The 14,542-nt window shown below is 59.4% G+C and overlaps 1 protein-coding gene across 1 annotated transcript; it reads right to left on the bottom strand.

Annotated features, from left to right (window-relative positions):
- Positions 1-4,822: 4,822 nt before the first annotated feature.
- On the bottom strand, positions 4,823-14,542 carry CUNH1orf210 (chromosome unknown C1orf210 homolog). Its single transcript, XM_014521185.2, has 6 exons — positions 14,444-14,542; positions 11,807-11,855; positions 10,445-10,545; positions 6,670-7,177; positions 6,244-6,399; positions 4,823-5,465 (listed from the first exon to the last, which is right to left on the bottom strand). Exons 1-6 carry the CDS (start codon positions 14,471-14,473, stop codon positions 5,128-5,130), a joined length of 1,182 nt encoding a protein of 393 aa, XP_014376671.2. The 5' UTR covers positions 14,474-14,542; the 3' UTR covers positions 4,823-5,127.

Genomic DNA, 14,542 nt, shown 5'->3' with positions numbered 1-14,542 from the left:
GCTTGGAGGCTGCAAACAGCTGCTCCGGGCTCCGGCATGTCGGCACTTCGGCACCTTCCAAGGTAGGCATTGTGGTTTTTTCGGCACTCTGGCCAAAAAACATTGCCTACCCCTGGACTAGAACTTTCAAAAAATATTTTTGTCCTGATTTACGTGCATTTGCGGTGTGTGTGTGTGTGTATAGGGCTCACATCATAGCTCAAAATACAGTCTTCCTCTTGGATATTGTGTGTGGAGGTTGTGGGGGGTGGTCATGCGGGGTGACCACCTTTTCAAAAGGGGAGGGCAAGGCGCATGTCTGCTGCTGGCCCCCCCCGCACAGAGCAGGGTGCAGAGCCAAGCTGTGCACTGCGGGCTCAGGGCTCCCCACCCTGCTATCCTTTCCTGGGAGCCCCACGCTACCTGCATACCCCCCGCTTGCCCAGCAGCAGCAGGGGGCACAGCTTCACCCAGCTGCCAGGCAGGGCAGGGCTCCCGGGGGAAAGGCAGCAGGGCACATCCCCCCCCACTCCACGCACAAATTTGGTGGGCACGTACACCCCATGCTCCCGTCCCTGGGATGTGCACAGTGCCTGGGAGCTGTCCTCCCCTGCACCCCCTGGACAAGCCACCTTTGGCTCAGTTCTGCTCCCTGCCCTAACCCAGGGACCCCACACACCACGCTGGCTGGGCAGCACCCTCAGCCTCACTTCTTCCCTCGCTGTAGGGGCCTCAGTCTGTGCCCCCTCTCCACACTCCCTCTGCCCCCCATAGACCTACCTGCTGGGAGCTGCCCTCCATGCTGCCTGGGTCTTTCCCAGCCACATACATGTGTGCAGGCAGGCACGTGCACATGGAGCCCCCTTTGTCCCACTCCCAGCAGCCCCTTGCAGACTGGCACGCTGTTTGCATGCAAGGGGAACTTTGGGGAAGAGTCTCCATACTTGATCCAGGCTGACCTTGATAGGCTTGCAAGGTGGGCGGATGAAAACCTGATGGCATTCAATATGGGGAAATGCAAGGTGCTGCACCTCTGGAATAAAAACCCACATCGCACTTATAGGCTCGGCAATGCTACACTCGCCAGCACCATGTCCGAAAGAGTCTTGGGGGTCATGATTGACCACCAGATGAATATGAGCCACCAATGCGATACTGCAGCTGGCAAAGCAAACAAAACTTTGGCTTGCATCTTCCAATGCATAGATTCATAGATGTTAGGGCCGGAAGGGACCTCAGTAGATCATCGAGTCTGACCCCCTGCATAAGCAGGAAAGAGTACTGGGACTAGATGACCCCAGCTAGATACTCATCTAACCTCCTCTTGAAGACCCCCAGGGTAGGGGAGAGCACCACCTCCCTTGGGAGCCCGTTCCAGACCTTGGCCACTCGAACTGTGAAGAAGTTCTTCCTAATGTCCAGTCTAAATCTGCTCTCTGCTAGCTTGTGGCCATTACTTCTTGTAACCCCCGGGGGCACCTTGGTGAATAAATACTCACCAATTCCCTTCTGTGCCCCCGTGATGAACTTAAAGGTGGTAGTGGCAAGTCCAGTGGGACCAAATGGCCTTGTATTCTGTGGCAGCCTGTGCCCCACAGTGGCCTGGTGGACCAGATAAAAATGTTCTGGGGTCATATATGATGCATGGGCCATATGTTTAACATCCCTGTCCTAAACGATGAAAAAAAAATATCTTGGAATTTCCAGCATCAGTGGAATACAAAGAAACGTTCTCTTAAACAAAATATTGGGGGATGGACTCGATGATTGGGGGTCGGACTTGATGATCTATTGAGGTCCCTTCCGACCCTAACATCTAACATCTAAAGGTATGCTGGACATTTTTCCTCCCTAGGTGCAGCACTTTGCATTTCTCCTTGTTGAACTGCGTTCTGTTGTTTTCTGCCCACTTGTCCAACCTGTCCAGGTCTGCTTGCATCTTGAGCAAGATCCAGGATGTTATCCTCCTGCTGTACTCAGGCTTGGTGAGGCTGCAGCTGGAGTACTGCATCCAATTCTGGGCTCCACAATTTAGGAATGACGTGGATAAGCTTGAAAGAGTCCAGAGGAGAGCCATGTGTGTGATCAGAGAGCATGAGAACAGGCCTTATGAAGAGGGGCTGCAAGCTCTTCAGCCTGGAGAAGCGCAGGCTCAGGGGTGACTTGGTGGCAGCCTGTAAGTACATAAGGGGTGTGCATCAGGATCTGGGGGAACGACTGTTCAGAGCACCCCAGGGTATGACAAGGTCCAATGGTCACAAGCTCCTGGAAGATCATTTTAGGGTGGACATAATGAGGAAAAACTTGTTTACCGTCCAAGCCCCCAGGGCCTGGAACAAACTCCCCCACAGGTGGTGCAAGCACCTACTCTGGACACTCAAGAAACATTTGGACGTTTATCTTGCTGGGATCCTTTGACCCTAGTTGGCTTCCGGCTCCTTGGGCAGGGCCCTGGACCCGATGATCTTATGAGGTCCCTTCCAGCCCTAATGTCTATGAAACCCAGATTCCTGCTCAATGCCGTGACTCTGGGACAAATGCTGTCTCGGAGTCATGCAGCCCCAGACCGGGTCTTTTATAGATTCATAGATGTTAGGGTCGGAAGGGACCTCAATAGATCATCGAGTCCGACCCCCTGCATAGGCAGGAAAGAGGGCTGGGTCTAGATGACCCCAGCTAGATGCATATATAACCTCCTCTTGAAGACCCCTGAGTGGGGGGTCTTGATGATCCCATCCCGGGACTGCCCCACCCAACTAGGGACAGGTGGTCACCCTAAGTGTGAGGGGATGTGGGTGGGTGTGGGGTTTCTGGGGTGGTGTGGGTGTGTATGTGCCCCCTGGCACATGCCCCCCACCCCCGCATGGTGCATACCCCACAATGCCAGCAGCAGGTGGTGGGCCCTCGGGGTGCTCCTGGTTGGATACAGGCAGAGCCCTCTGGCAGTGCACAGCTCTGGTTGAGTCCCAAGAGCTGTACGTTGTGGCACGGAGCCCACACGGCCTGCTGGCACACACTTTTGAGCCAGACCAGGCCAGCTCTATGCCAGCACGCGTGGCTGCCAGCACTTCAGGTGGGAGTCGCATGCCATCAGACCCGGCCAAGCTAGCTTCATGCCTCCACATCAGACTTCCAGCACTCCAGTGTGGAGCAGCACACAGAGGCATTGTGCCTGCCCAGCCAGATAGGTATGTCCTCCCACCCACAAACCCCACACCACCTGCCGCTGCAAGCAGGCGCTCCTCTCCCCACTCACCAGCCAGCCAGTTGCACACCATTGTGCTCGGTGCCTCCACCTGGGGATCCCAGGTGGGGTGGCGGAAGCCCCACAGAGGTGAACATGTCTGCCCGGTCTGATGGTGTGCCACCTCTGAAAGCCACCTCCTGCCAGCTTTCAGAGGTGCAGCCGCAGGTCAGTAATAATTGTTTTTGGAGGGGTCCTGTGGGCTGGGTAGAATCACCTGGCAGGCCAAATCTGGCCTGTGGGCTGTATTTTGCCTGCCCCTGCTCTAGAAGCTAAGCCTGGGCTGGCTTCAGGGGGTAGTGTCAGGGACCAGAGGAGGCTGCAGCCAGCCTAATCAAGCACACCACGACAGCTGGTGGCACTGGCCTTTCAATCAAGTGACGGGTGAGTGGAGTCAAGAGCAGCTGGCAGTGCTGGAAAGGGGTGGATTGTTCCTTCCTGGTCTGTGGCTATTACTCCAGCTTCCAGTGAACTGAAGATCTCTGGGACTTTGCAGTGTGCAGTGTTAATGTCAGGCCTGGCCCAGTTCTGCTACTTTTGTCCTACCTCCTTTGTCCCTTGAATCAGTTAGGACTTCTGTATTGCCCTCTGGTGAGCTTACATATGGCATGGGAAGGGAATAGGTTGTTGCCATCAAGTGCACGCCAGTTTAAAAACACTGAGTTTTTTATTATGTTGACACATTCCTCTACCGCTACAGGATTTTATGTCATTAGCAGTTCTCTTAACCTGCTGTTGGCTATGTTCTGCCCCAGAGGTGGCTGCACCTTGCTGTTGGATGAACAAACCCCACCGAGGCATCTCCAATATCTTTTCCTCCTGCAGCCTTTTGGGGTGCTGACAGGGACGAGGATAAAAATCACCCTAAGTTACCATTGCATTGATCATCCAGTCCCAGGACTCAAGCAGCCATTTAATGCAGAGCCTTGCAGCCAGGGAGAGGAAGGGCCTGCAACAAGGTCCTGTTCCGAGGCAGGAGGAACAGGCGGCACTGACCTGTGGAGCAGCTGCACAGCTGCTCTACATGCTCTGGCTGCACAGTGAGCCAGTCTGGCCTGGCATTGGGCCAGCTGTCCTGATACTTGTCATGATACCGGCTCTGGCCCATCCTCCCTGCGGTCTCCCAGGCTTCATGAGGCCTGTGCTCGGAACAGCTGGCAAGCAGCGATATATGGCCTGTCCCACAGGTCCGCAGCTTTGTTCAGCTGCCTGGAGCCTCCCTTCCCTGGATTGCAAAGACAAAGCTTCACGTGGAAGGATCCAGTCGCCTCTCTGGCTCCCAAGCCCAGGAGTGTGTGATGGCCCAGAGCCCTGGCTTGGGCTGCTGGGAGTGGAGCAGGTGCTGAGCGAACCAGCGTCTCTGACCTGCTCAGAGCAGCAGCAGCAGCAGCGTGGGGCTGGGTTCCCCTGGTGTCACCAGTGTTGACGCAGAGACACACAGGACAGGGTGGGGCTGTTTGCTGTCAGTGCCACACACAGGCCCCCAGTGATCTGGGCCTGCACACCCCTGGGAGAAAGGCCCGCACAGCTTCCTGGCAAGGGCAGCCTCTTCACTGTGCCCTCACCACTCTGCTCTTCCTAGGCAGTCCCTGCCCGCTCTGCCTAGGCAGCCCCTTCCTTGCGTGCCTCTTGGCTCCATCTTCTTCCAGGTCTCCTGGCCCCACTTAAACAGGAGGAGCAAAGCAGGAACAAGGGCATGGGCTGGTGAGGAGGGGGTGCTGGGATGCCACAGCCTCTGGGATGAGGAGGGGCCCGCAGGGCAGAAGTCCCAGCCTCAAAGGATGCAGGGGAGTCTGGGTGGGGAGGCAGGAGGCAAAGGCCCCAGCCTGGGAGGAGGAGTGGGAGGGCAGAAGGTGAAGGCTATGGCCCCAGAGGGCAGAGGAGAAGCTGGGCAGACCCCAGCTTCAGAGGGAGAAGTGCAGCTCCATGTCCTCCTCTTCCTGCAGCTGCTCGCTGGGCTGGATGTAGTTATCCTCGATGAAGCCATCGTCCTCCTCTGGCTGCAGCCTTCCGATGGGCCCGGGCCGGTTCTCCTCCCAGGCTGCACTCTCCTCGGCCGGGCCATTCACCACTGAGCTGGTATCGGGCAGCGGTCGGTGGCGGTAGCTGGCAAAGTTCTTGTGGAAGAGTTTGCACTTGGCCGCCAGTGCGATCAGGATAGAGATGCCGATGGCGCACAGGATGAAGCCAACAAGGTATGGCCAGCTGTTGCCCCCCTTCCCTACCAGCGGTGTGGTGGCTGCTGGGCAGAAGACAGACAGAAGATGCTGTGGAGCTGCACTCTCCCCCCTCCGCCCCCGCGCGCACAGGTGAGTGCTTAGCTCCATGTCCCGTGAGCAGTGCAGAGCAGAGCGGTGCTGCTTCCCGTCTGCTCTGTGCAGGGCAGGGGCTGTGTGGGGACAGCACAACGGTGGGGCTCAGTGCAGGGGCCTGGGTAGTGACTGAACCCTTGAAATCCTCTGGCCATCTGGGACCAACCCACAAGTTTGACAGCTAGACGGAGTGGGGGTGGCTGGTGCACTGGTGGGAGGGGAAGGGACTGACAGCTGACTTGGCACTGGGGTTCCTGCAGCAGGAGCTGGTAGCTCAGGAAGGAGCTGGGAGGCTGCGTCCTCGACCTTTGGGCTCGGGTTTATTGCCCGGTGCCACGTGGGGTTAGCTGGCTCAGTCTGATGGGAGCTGGGGGTGCCTGTGGCACATGGCTTGAGGACTGTGCTGTGGAGCACGTGGTGACACTACAGGCACCGCCAGCACCAGCCCCTGCTCTCAGCTGGGAGAATGCTGCTGTGGCTGGCCCAGTGCAGAACAACCCGCGCAGCCTGCCCAGGTGCCAGGCAGGGGTTGCATGGGGCATGCAGCTGCCAGGCTTGTGCCATCGCTGCAATGCCCTGGTGGCATAGCCACCAGGGCAGCACCAGACAGGGATTCAGACCTCAGTGAAGGACTGATGGGTCTGAGCTTTGGGGGCAGTGGATGCTGTGGGGGAGAGGGGAATCCCACCCCATAGCTTCACAACTCACTGTCATTCCCAGCTGCCGTGGGCAGCGGCTGTGTGCTAGTCGAGGGCCCCGCGCGGGGGAGCCGCCGCTGTCCCCTGCAGCCCAGGTCCTGGGAGGTCAGGGTCTTGATGTCCTGGCCCCGGAGTGCAGGGGGTGAGGCGCACAGGACCTGCGCAGCTGGGGGAAAGAACCTGTCTCAGTGCGGGGGCCTCAGCCCTGGGCCCGGCCCGGCCCTCCCCTCCCCGGTCCCAAGTATGTGAAGAACGGAGCAGCATGTGCGTGGTGCTCCCTGCCCCCGGCCTGTTCCCTTCTGCTCCAGCTACCGGGGCAGGTGGTGGGATGCCCCTGCCCAAAGTCCCATCCCAAGGCACCGAGTCCTCCCCACTCCCTGGGAGGAAGACTTGGTGAATCCACCCACCCCAGCCCCGACCCATGACCCTTCCTCACCTTGCCTCTGCAGCAGCCACTGCTGGAGCACAGAGGCAGAGCAGTTGCAGGCCCAGGGGTTGCCCTGCAGCTGGACCCGCAGAATTCCTCCCATCCGCTGCAGGACAGGGCCAGCAGCATAGGCCAGCTGGTTGTTGCGCAGGTCCAGGTGCGAGAGGACCCCATGAGCTGGGATCATGGACACCTCCAGGGCCCGGAGCCAGTTGCCCCACAGGAGCAGCGTGTGCAGGTTCCCTAGGCCCTGGAGGGCTGCAGGGTGAAGGTGGGCAAGGCCACAGTGGCTCAAGTCCAGCAGGCGCAGTGCCCCGAGGCCAGAGAAGGTGGCTGGGTAGAGCGTGAAGAGAGGGTTGCTAGACAGGTTGAGGGAGCGCAAGGCGGGGAAGCCATTCAGCAGGGCCCCATGTTTGGGCACCACCAGGGAGTTGCGGGAAAGGTCCAGGCCGGTGATGTTCCGGAGGAGAGCGTCAGGAGCGCGGAGCAGGCTGTTGCCGCTGCAGTCAGCCCAGCCCTGGAGAAACAGTATCATCATGTGAGGGGTGCAGCCTCCCTCCAGCATCCCCAAGAGCCAGGCTCCCCAGGGGTACAAGCCTCGTTACCTAATTGATTCATTAATTGCTCTTTGCAGGGTTCTAGAGAAAAGCAGCACCTGTAGACACAGCGCCCAGGGGCTGCTGGCAGGTCCCAGCAAGAACTGTCCCAGTGCGGTATCTAGTGTCAGCACAAGCCACGCAAAGACCCACAGCTGCTCCATCTCAGAGCAGCCTGCCAGAGCTAGGCATGAACCAGAAAGGACAGGTCACTCCTGGGAGTGCTCGGGGGAACAGGGACTCCCCCAATGCCTGCTGGTCCCCTCTGACTAGTTTATAGCAGGCCACTAGATCCCCTCTCAGCCTTCTCTTGTGGAGGCTGAACAGGTTCAGGTCCCGTCGCCTCTCCTCGTAGGGCCTGCCCTGCTGCCCCCTGACCATGCAGGTGGCCTCCTCTGGACCCTCTCCGCGCTGTTCACATCCCTCCTGAAGTGCGGCACCCAGACCTGGATGCAGTACTCCAGCTGCGGCCTGACCAGTGTTGCATAGAGGGGGAGGATCACCTCCTTGGCCCTGCTCGAGATGCACCTGTGGATGCACAACAAGGTGCGGTTGGCCTTCCTGAGCGTGTCCCCACACTGTCGGCCCATGTTCATTGTGGCATCAATAATGACTCCAAGATCCTTTTCTACCTCTGCACTGACAAGAAGGGAGTTCCCCAGCCTGTAGGTCTGCTGCTGGTTCTTCCTCCCCAGGTGCAGCACCCTGCACTTGTCAGTGTTGAAACCCATCCTGTTCTCATCTGCCCCCCCCTGTAACCTGTCTAGGTCCGATTGCAGCCTGTCCCTCCCTTCTAGCATGCTCACATCCCCCTACATCTTAGTGTCGTCTGCAAATTGAACAGGGTGCTTTTTACCCCCTCGTCCAAGTCACTGATGAAGATGTTGAACAGCGCGGGTCCGAGGACCGAGGCCTGGGGGACCCCACTGCCCACAGCCCTCCAGGTCGAGAATGACCCGTCCACCACCACTCTCTGGGTGCGGCCCTCCAGCCAGTTAGCGACCCATCTCACTGTGTAGGTGTCGATGCCACAGTCCCCGAGTTTTTTAATGAGAATGGGGTGAGAGACGGTGTCGAAGGCCTTCCTGAAGTCCAGAAAGACTACGTCCACTGCTACCCCTGCATCTAAGGATGTTGTGACCTGGTCGTAGAAGGCCACTATGTTGGTCTGACAGGACCTGCCTCGAATGAACCTGTGTTGGTTGCCCCTGAGCATCACCTCCCCTGCCGGACCCTCGCGGACATGCACCAGCATAACTCTCTCAAAAAGCTTACCCAGGATCCAGGTAAGACTAACTGGCCTATAGTTTCCTGGGTCCTCCTTCCTCCCTTTTTTGAAAATGGGATCCACATTGGCCCTTTTCCAGTCCTCTGGCACCTCGCCAGAGCACCACGAGTGCTTGTAAAGCCGTGACAGGATCCCGCAATGACCTCTGCTAGTTCCCTCAGCACTTTGTTGGAGGGGAGTTGGAGGCGAGGAGGAGTTCAGGAGAGCTGACTGCACTTTAAGGGCTCAGGAGCAATCTGTGCCAATGCAACAGAAGAGTGGGAAGTGCCGTGGGAGACCAACCTGGCTACACAGCAATCTCTTCAATGAGCCGAAAATGAAAAAGGAATTCTACAAAAAAGTGGATGCTTGGTCATAGTACTCGGGAAGAGTATAAAAGTATCACATGGGCACACCAGGAAAAAATTGTTAAACACCTACAGGAGAACCAGGTGATCAGTAGCAGCCAGCCTGGATTCACCAGGAGCAAGTCATGCCTGACCAACCTGCTTTCCAACAACAATAAGGTGACAGGCTCTGTGGTTGGGGAAGGCAGGGGGAGAGCAGTGGATGTCATAAGCATTGATTTTAGTAAGGCTTGTTGACACTCTCTCCCATGGCATTCTGACTGTAAGGAAATACAAACTAGATGGAAGTACTGTAACTGGTTGTATCATTGTACTCAAGGAATAGTCATTGATAGGTCCATGCCTAGTTGCAAAGAGGTATCAAGTGGGGTTTTCCAGGGATCTGTTTTGGGCTTGGGATCATGCAACATCTTCATTAATGACTCGGATGATGGGATTGAGTGCACGCTTAGCAAATTTGTAATGACACCAGGCTGGGTGGAGTGTACTCCAGACACTGCGTAGCGCAGGACGAGCATCCAGAATGACCAGGATAGCCTGGTGAAATGGCATGCAATCAACCAGATGAGATTCAACAGGAACGAGTGCTCAGTCCTACACTTGGGATGAAATAATCACATGCACAATACAGGCTGGGAATGACTGGCCAGGCTGTAGTACTGTAGAGAAGGGCTTGGGGGTTCCAGTAGACCATAGCCTGAATACAAGCCAACAGAGTGCTCTTGCTGGAAACCCCCCCCAGCAGTCTCCTGGGTTGTATTAACATCAACCAGAGTGCATCGACAGGAGTCTCACTTGCAAACCAAGGGCAGTGATTCTTCTGCTCTGTTCGGCACTGGTGCAGGTCCTGTGCCAGCTGAGCACTCTGTTCCCATCTCCCTCCCGCCCTGGGCTTGTTGCAGAGTGGCTGGCGCACACGTGATGCTTGTTTCTGAGTCAGAGGCCATGGGAGCGGTTGGGCCGGATGGGAAGGCTCTGGGGAGGGCCCCTCCCAGGGCACCGTGCAGGCAAGGCGGGGTCAGCCTGGCCTGTGTCCTGCTGGGGCGGTGTCTACACTTGCCAGGTGGGGCCTGCTGGCCCACACTCCTCTCTCTGTTCTTGGGAGCACCAGCCGGGGTTGTGATACTGATGCTGGTATAGCTGGGTGACTCCTGGCTGCCAGCACTTGGGCTGCCGTGGCTGGCACAAGCCTCTCTTCTGGCCTCCTGCCCCCAGGCTCCAGAACGTCATCCAGCAGCTGAGCCAGAGCAAAAGTGCCAGGCTCCCTGTAGGAACCCCAGAGGCAAATCCAGCCCAGCAGCCCTCCTGGCCTGGGTACGTGTGACTTTGTGCCTGGGGCTTGGGGGCCCCTCCCCTGCCTGCTGTCCCGCTCTAGTCTCCCCTGACCCCCTTGCTGTGGGTCGTTGGTGCTGTTATTAGTGGGATCTGTTACAGCAGTGCCCTACAAGCCCTGCTTGGAGCTGGCTGCGGTCACCATTCTGCACACAGTGCTTTGGACCAGGCCTTGGGGTTTTTGCACCCTCCCCCTGCACAGGTACATGCCCCCTACCCACCTGGCTGCCAACGTGGCAGGGGTGTCCTACTGCCAGGGCCCAGGTGCAGAGGAGGCCGCAGACCCACAGGAACCAGACACCTGCCATGGGGCTCCGTGAAGCTGCACAACAGAGAGGTGGGTTGGCACAGAGCCTGCCGGCACTGCCTGGCTAGGAGGCGGGTGTGATGCAGGAGGGGTCGGCACCCATGGTAATGAACAGCAGCAAGGATGCAGTGGCAGTGCAGGGGGTGGGGGTTGAGGCAAGGAGCAGCTCAAGAGAAGCAGTGGGGCCTGATCTGCACCTGGGACTGAGCTCAAGGGTGCCATGCCCTCCAATTCCAACTTGGGGTGACCTTGCCCAGGTGCACACCCCTCTACCCTGCCTCCATGTCTGCACGGGGGGGATGAGCACATGCAGGGCTCCCAGGCCTCAGGGAGGGTGGCACTCTGGGCAGTGCGCCACAACCATAAGTGCAGGGGAAAGGATCAGGAATGGATGGCAGAGAGCAGGGCATAGCAGGGGGGTCTGTCAGCACTGGCTTTATGAATGTGCTGGGGAAGGAGGGGGGTGGAGCAAGGTTGAGGGGGTCTGTCAGTGCCAACCATCCCCAAACCCTGGGGACATGCTCCCTTCATGCTCTGGAGAGAGTGCTCTGCAGTGCCTGGGCTTGCCCCCACCTGCGCCAGGCCCCTCTCTCCCCACCTCGTGCTGGGGCTGACACTGGCTGCAGCATCCAGGCGCAGGTGCGGTCAGGGCCTCCAAAGACGCCGAGTGCACAAGCGGCAGGGCCCTGCCAGCTGGCGCGCTGCCAGCGAGCCAGGCTACGGTTCTCTCCCTGCAAAGGCCTCAGCTGCCAGCACAGCAGGGACCAGCGCCCCAGCCATGGGGCAGGGCAGTTCTGCAGGCCTTGTCCTCCTGCTTATGGGGGATCCCGGGAGAACGCGGCAGTGTAAGCCCGGGTCTCAGGTGATACTGGAGCCCGGACACCTGGCAGGACCGAGGGACGTGCGTAGAGTGACGGGGTACCCTGTGTCGGAGGTGCTGTGGGCCATGCTCAGCTCCCAGGTGGGAGGGCAGCCAGGCTCCCTGCATGGGCTCCCACCGCGCCAGCCTGGTCCTGCCATGCAGGGCCCAGTGCCAGAGCTGCTGGATGCTGCCTGTCAGCCCAGCTCGTTCCTCCAGTTTGCACAGGCTGGGGTGGGGTGCAACCAGCTGTCTGGCATCGGCCTGGTGCCCAGGTCACTGTCACACGAGTCCCAGCCCTGCCCCTCCTCCAAAGAGGCCATTAGGGCAGAACACCAAGAGGAGAGGAGAGGAGAGGAGCTTCCCAGCCCCTGCTGCCTCCCGCTGCCCTCCTCTGCCTCCCCCTCGCAGAGTTACCTGCCGCAGCGCCTGGCACCTGCTCCCTCTGGCTCCGTCCTGCCTCTGCCTGGGGCGGAAGGTGGAGTCCCAGGAAGTTGAGAGTGGGGAAGAAAGAGGTGAAAGGTGAAGGAGCTGGTTACAGATTAACTGGCTTCCGCCTCCCTGGGCTCCTTGGCCCTATACTCTGGGCATGAGCACAGGCTAGGCAGGTCTGGTGGGCTCCATGGGGGAGCAGCCAGCCCGGCTCTTGGCTGGTCCCCAGGGAGCCTGGGCTGGTGAGCTGGTGTCCCGAAAGGCAGTTCTGGCAGCTGTGCCAGGTCACAGACGTGCAGGGGGAGTATGTGCGTGGATGTGGCTGTCGTGCCAGTGTGCCACGCATGTACCCTGGGTGTGCGGTTCTGGCCCTGTGTGCTGTGCTGTGGCCATACGGCTGCTGGGCGGCTGCTGTTTGGACAACGTGCAGCTGGAGGGAGCAGGGCCATGAGCATGTGGGGCAGGGAGTGTGCGATTTGCTGCTGCAGTAGCGTCTCGAGGAGAGTGCCACGTGCAGCTGCGCGGGTCCGTCAGGATCAGGCGAGCACTGGCCAGTGTGCCCCAGGACGCACGGTGGCAGTGGGTCTCAGCTTCCATGCGCTCAGGCTGGTGGCAGCGGGCACATGTCCCTGGGGGCTCAGGCCCACTGCCGCCTGACCCGGGCCCATGGCGGGAGAGCTAGGGTAGAGCAGCCCTTGTGGGAGCTGCAGTAGCAGCAGGGCCAGGCCCCCCACCTCTGTGCCACTGTCCCACGACTCCAGGCCCAGTCTGGTCACGGATCCCAGCTGGACCGAGTGCCTGGTTTGCTAGAAGCGTTACTTGTTTCTTGTCTTCCGTTTGGGATTGGTCTGATTCTGCCTCTGTTCCCAGGGACCGGGGGTCCTGCCCTGCTGCTGGCCAGTAGCATTGATGCTCGTTGGCTTCATGCCAGAGGCTGCCCTTTGGCTTTGCCCAGGGGCTGTGCACCTCTGCCCTGGCCCCGGGGACCCAGAAGCTGCAGAGGTCTGTCAGACCCGGGAGGCTTGGGTCAGAAAACACTGGGTCTGTGGCCACAGCTGGGGTCTGCCTGGGCAGCTGAGCTCCGCGGGGGCCCTGGGGCAGTAGGAGCCCTGGGGGCAGGGAAGCCGGCGGGGACGTAGCCCATGGGTGCGTCAGACTTGGTTAGGTCTCAGGGGTAGGAGGCTCCTCCAGCCGTCTGGCAGGAAGCGAGAGGCAGTCCTGAACAATAGGGCAGTTTCCTCCCCCCCCACCCGCCCCAGTGCTGGCTCTCCGCGGCAGGATGGCCTCAGCCTTCACAGACTCTAGGAACGCCCAGGCCGAGGCCCAGGCGCCTGCCCTGCCATGGCCCCAGCCCGGTACAGGTGTGTGATGGAGCAGCTGCGGGGAGCCAGGGGACAGTACTGACCCCAAGCCGTGCCCCCCCCAGAGTGCAGGGAGGGAGGCCCAGAGTTCCCCTCCCCTGATGGGGCGGCAGAGCAAGGGAAGCGTCTGCCAGGGCGCTTGTACACATTATCGGGTTTTTCTAGCTAAAGATATTCTCTGGGTTTATTTCACTCTGGTAATGTATCACAACGATTGACATTACTACTTTGCATGTAACGCATTTAATGCTCATAATTAGTGTACAAGCACCCCCAGTGACTTTGGCTCCTGCGGTTTCCAGCCATGGCTGCAGCGATGGGCCCTGCTTCCTCTTGTGCAGGTGGCACCCTGCCTCCCCATGCCCTGCTCTGCCGGAGGAAGCCTGTCTGAGCACCCAGCCTGCCGCTCACCTGCGTCCACCACTGCCCTATATGCATGTGCTACTGCCAATCACCTGCCCCTGCCACTGCCCAACATGCATGTGCCACCACTACTCGCCTGTGCCCATCACTGCCCTACACACGTGCCACTGTGTCTGCCACTGCCCTACACACATGTGCTGCCACCACTCACCTGTGTCCGCCACTGCCCTACACACATGCCACCTCCACTGGCCTGGGCCCATCACTGCCCTATGTGCGTGTGCCACCACCACTCACCTGTGCCTGCCACTGCCCAACATGCGAGTGCTGCCCATACCCACCACTGCCCTACACGTGTGTGCTGCCTGCCACTGCCCTACATGTGTCCTGCCACCACTAGTGTGCACCTTCCACTGCTCTACACGTGTGCTGCTGCTGTTCGCCTGGGCTCACCACTGCCCTATATGCATGTGCTACCACCACCCCCCATCGCCCTCATCACCCTCTCACTGCTGTGCTGCCCCCCACCACCCCCGCTCGCCCCGCAAATCAAGCCGGGCCCCGGGAGAAAGAGGTCAAGGATCTACCAGGCAGAGACCCCATGCTGCTCCCAGGTCACTCTCCCCTCCCTGCAGTCAGTCCCTGAGTCTTTAGCAGGGCACAGGGGGCTCTTTGGCCTGTACCCCTGTAGACAGGGCCAGAGTCAAGCGCTTCAGGGGTGCCAAGGGCAGTGGACTCTGTCTGCTCGAGCGGCTGCACGGTTAAAGGGACCGAGCAGCCAGGAACATCCAGGCGAATCTTCGGCTGCAGCCCCCCCTTGGCTGCTGCCCCTCTCAGCCCATCCCTGCTCTTCTGGCTTGTGATGTTCAGGGGAGTGCTGCATTCTTTGCCCACGCACCTGTCCCAATGGCATCGGAGTCAGGGTCATGCTCCTGGCAGGGACCTGGTTGCTGCAGCGCTGGCTCTGCCCTCCTGTGCTTGGCAATGCGCCATTCTC

Source organism: Alligator sinensis, unplaced genomic scaffold, assembly GCF_000455745.1.
Source record: "Alligator sinensis unplaced genomic scaffold, ASM45574v1 scaffold781_1, whole genome shotgun sequence".
Lineage (NCBI taxonomy): Eukaryota > Metazoa > Chordata > Crocodylia > Alligatoridae > Alligator > Alligator sinensis.
Note: the sequence above shows the minus strand (reverse complement) of the source record. Positions and strands in the feature narration are given on the sequence as shown.

What these genes read in the sequence shown, in the direction of transcription:
- CUNH1orf210 (XM_014521185.2), bottom strand. Translation starts at nt 14,473, where the DNA reads ATGACCCTGACTCCGATGCCATTGGGACAG. An exon ending in CTCCGATGCCATTGGGACAG is followed by an intron (nt 11,856 to 14,443) that starts GTGCGTGGGCAA and finishes CTTCCGCCCCAG; the next exon opens with GCAGAGGCAGGACGGAGCCA. An exon ending in GTGGCTGCTGCAGAGGCAAG is followed by an intron (nt 6,400 to 6,669) that starts GTGAGGAAGGGT and finishes TCTTTCCCCCAG; the next exon opens with CTGCGCAGGTCCTGTGCGCC.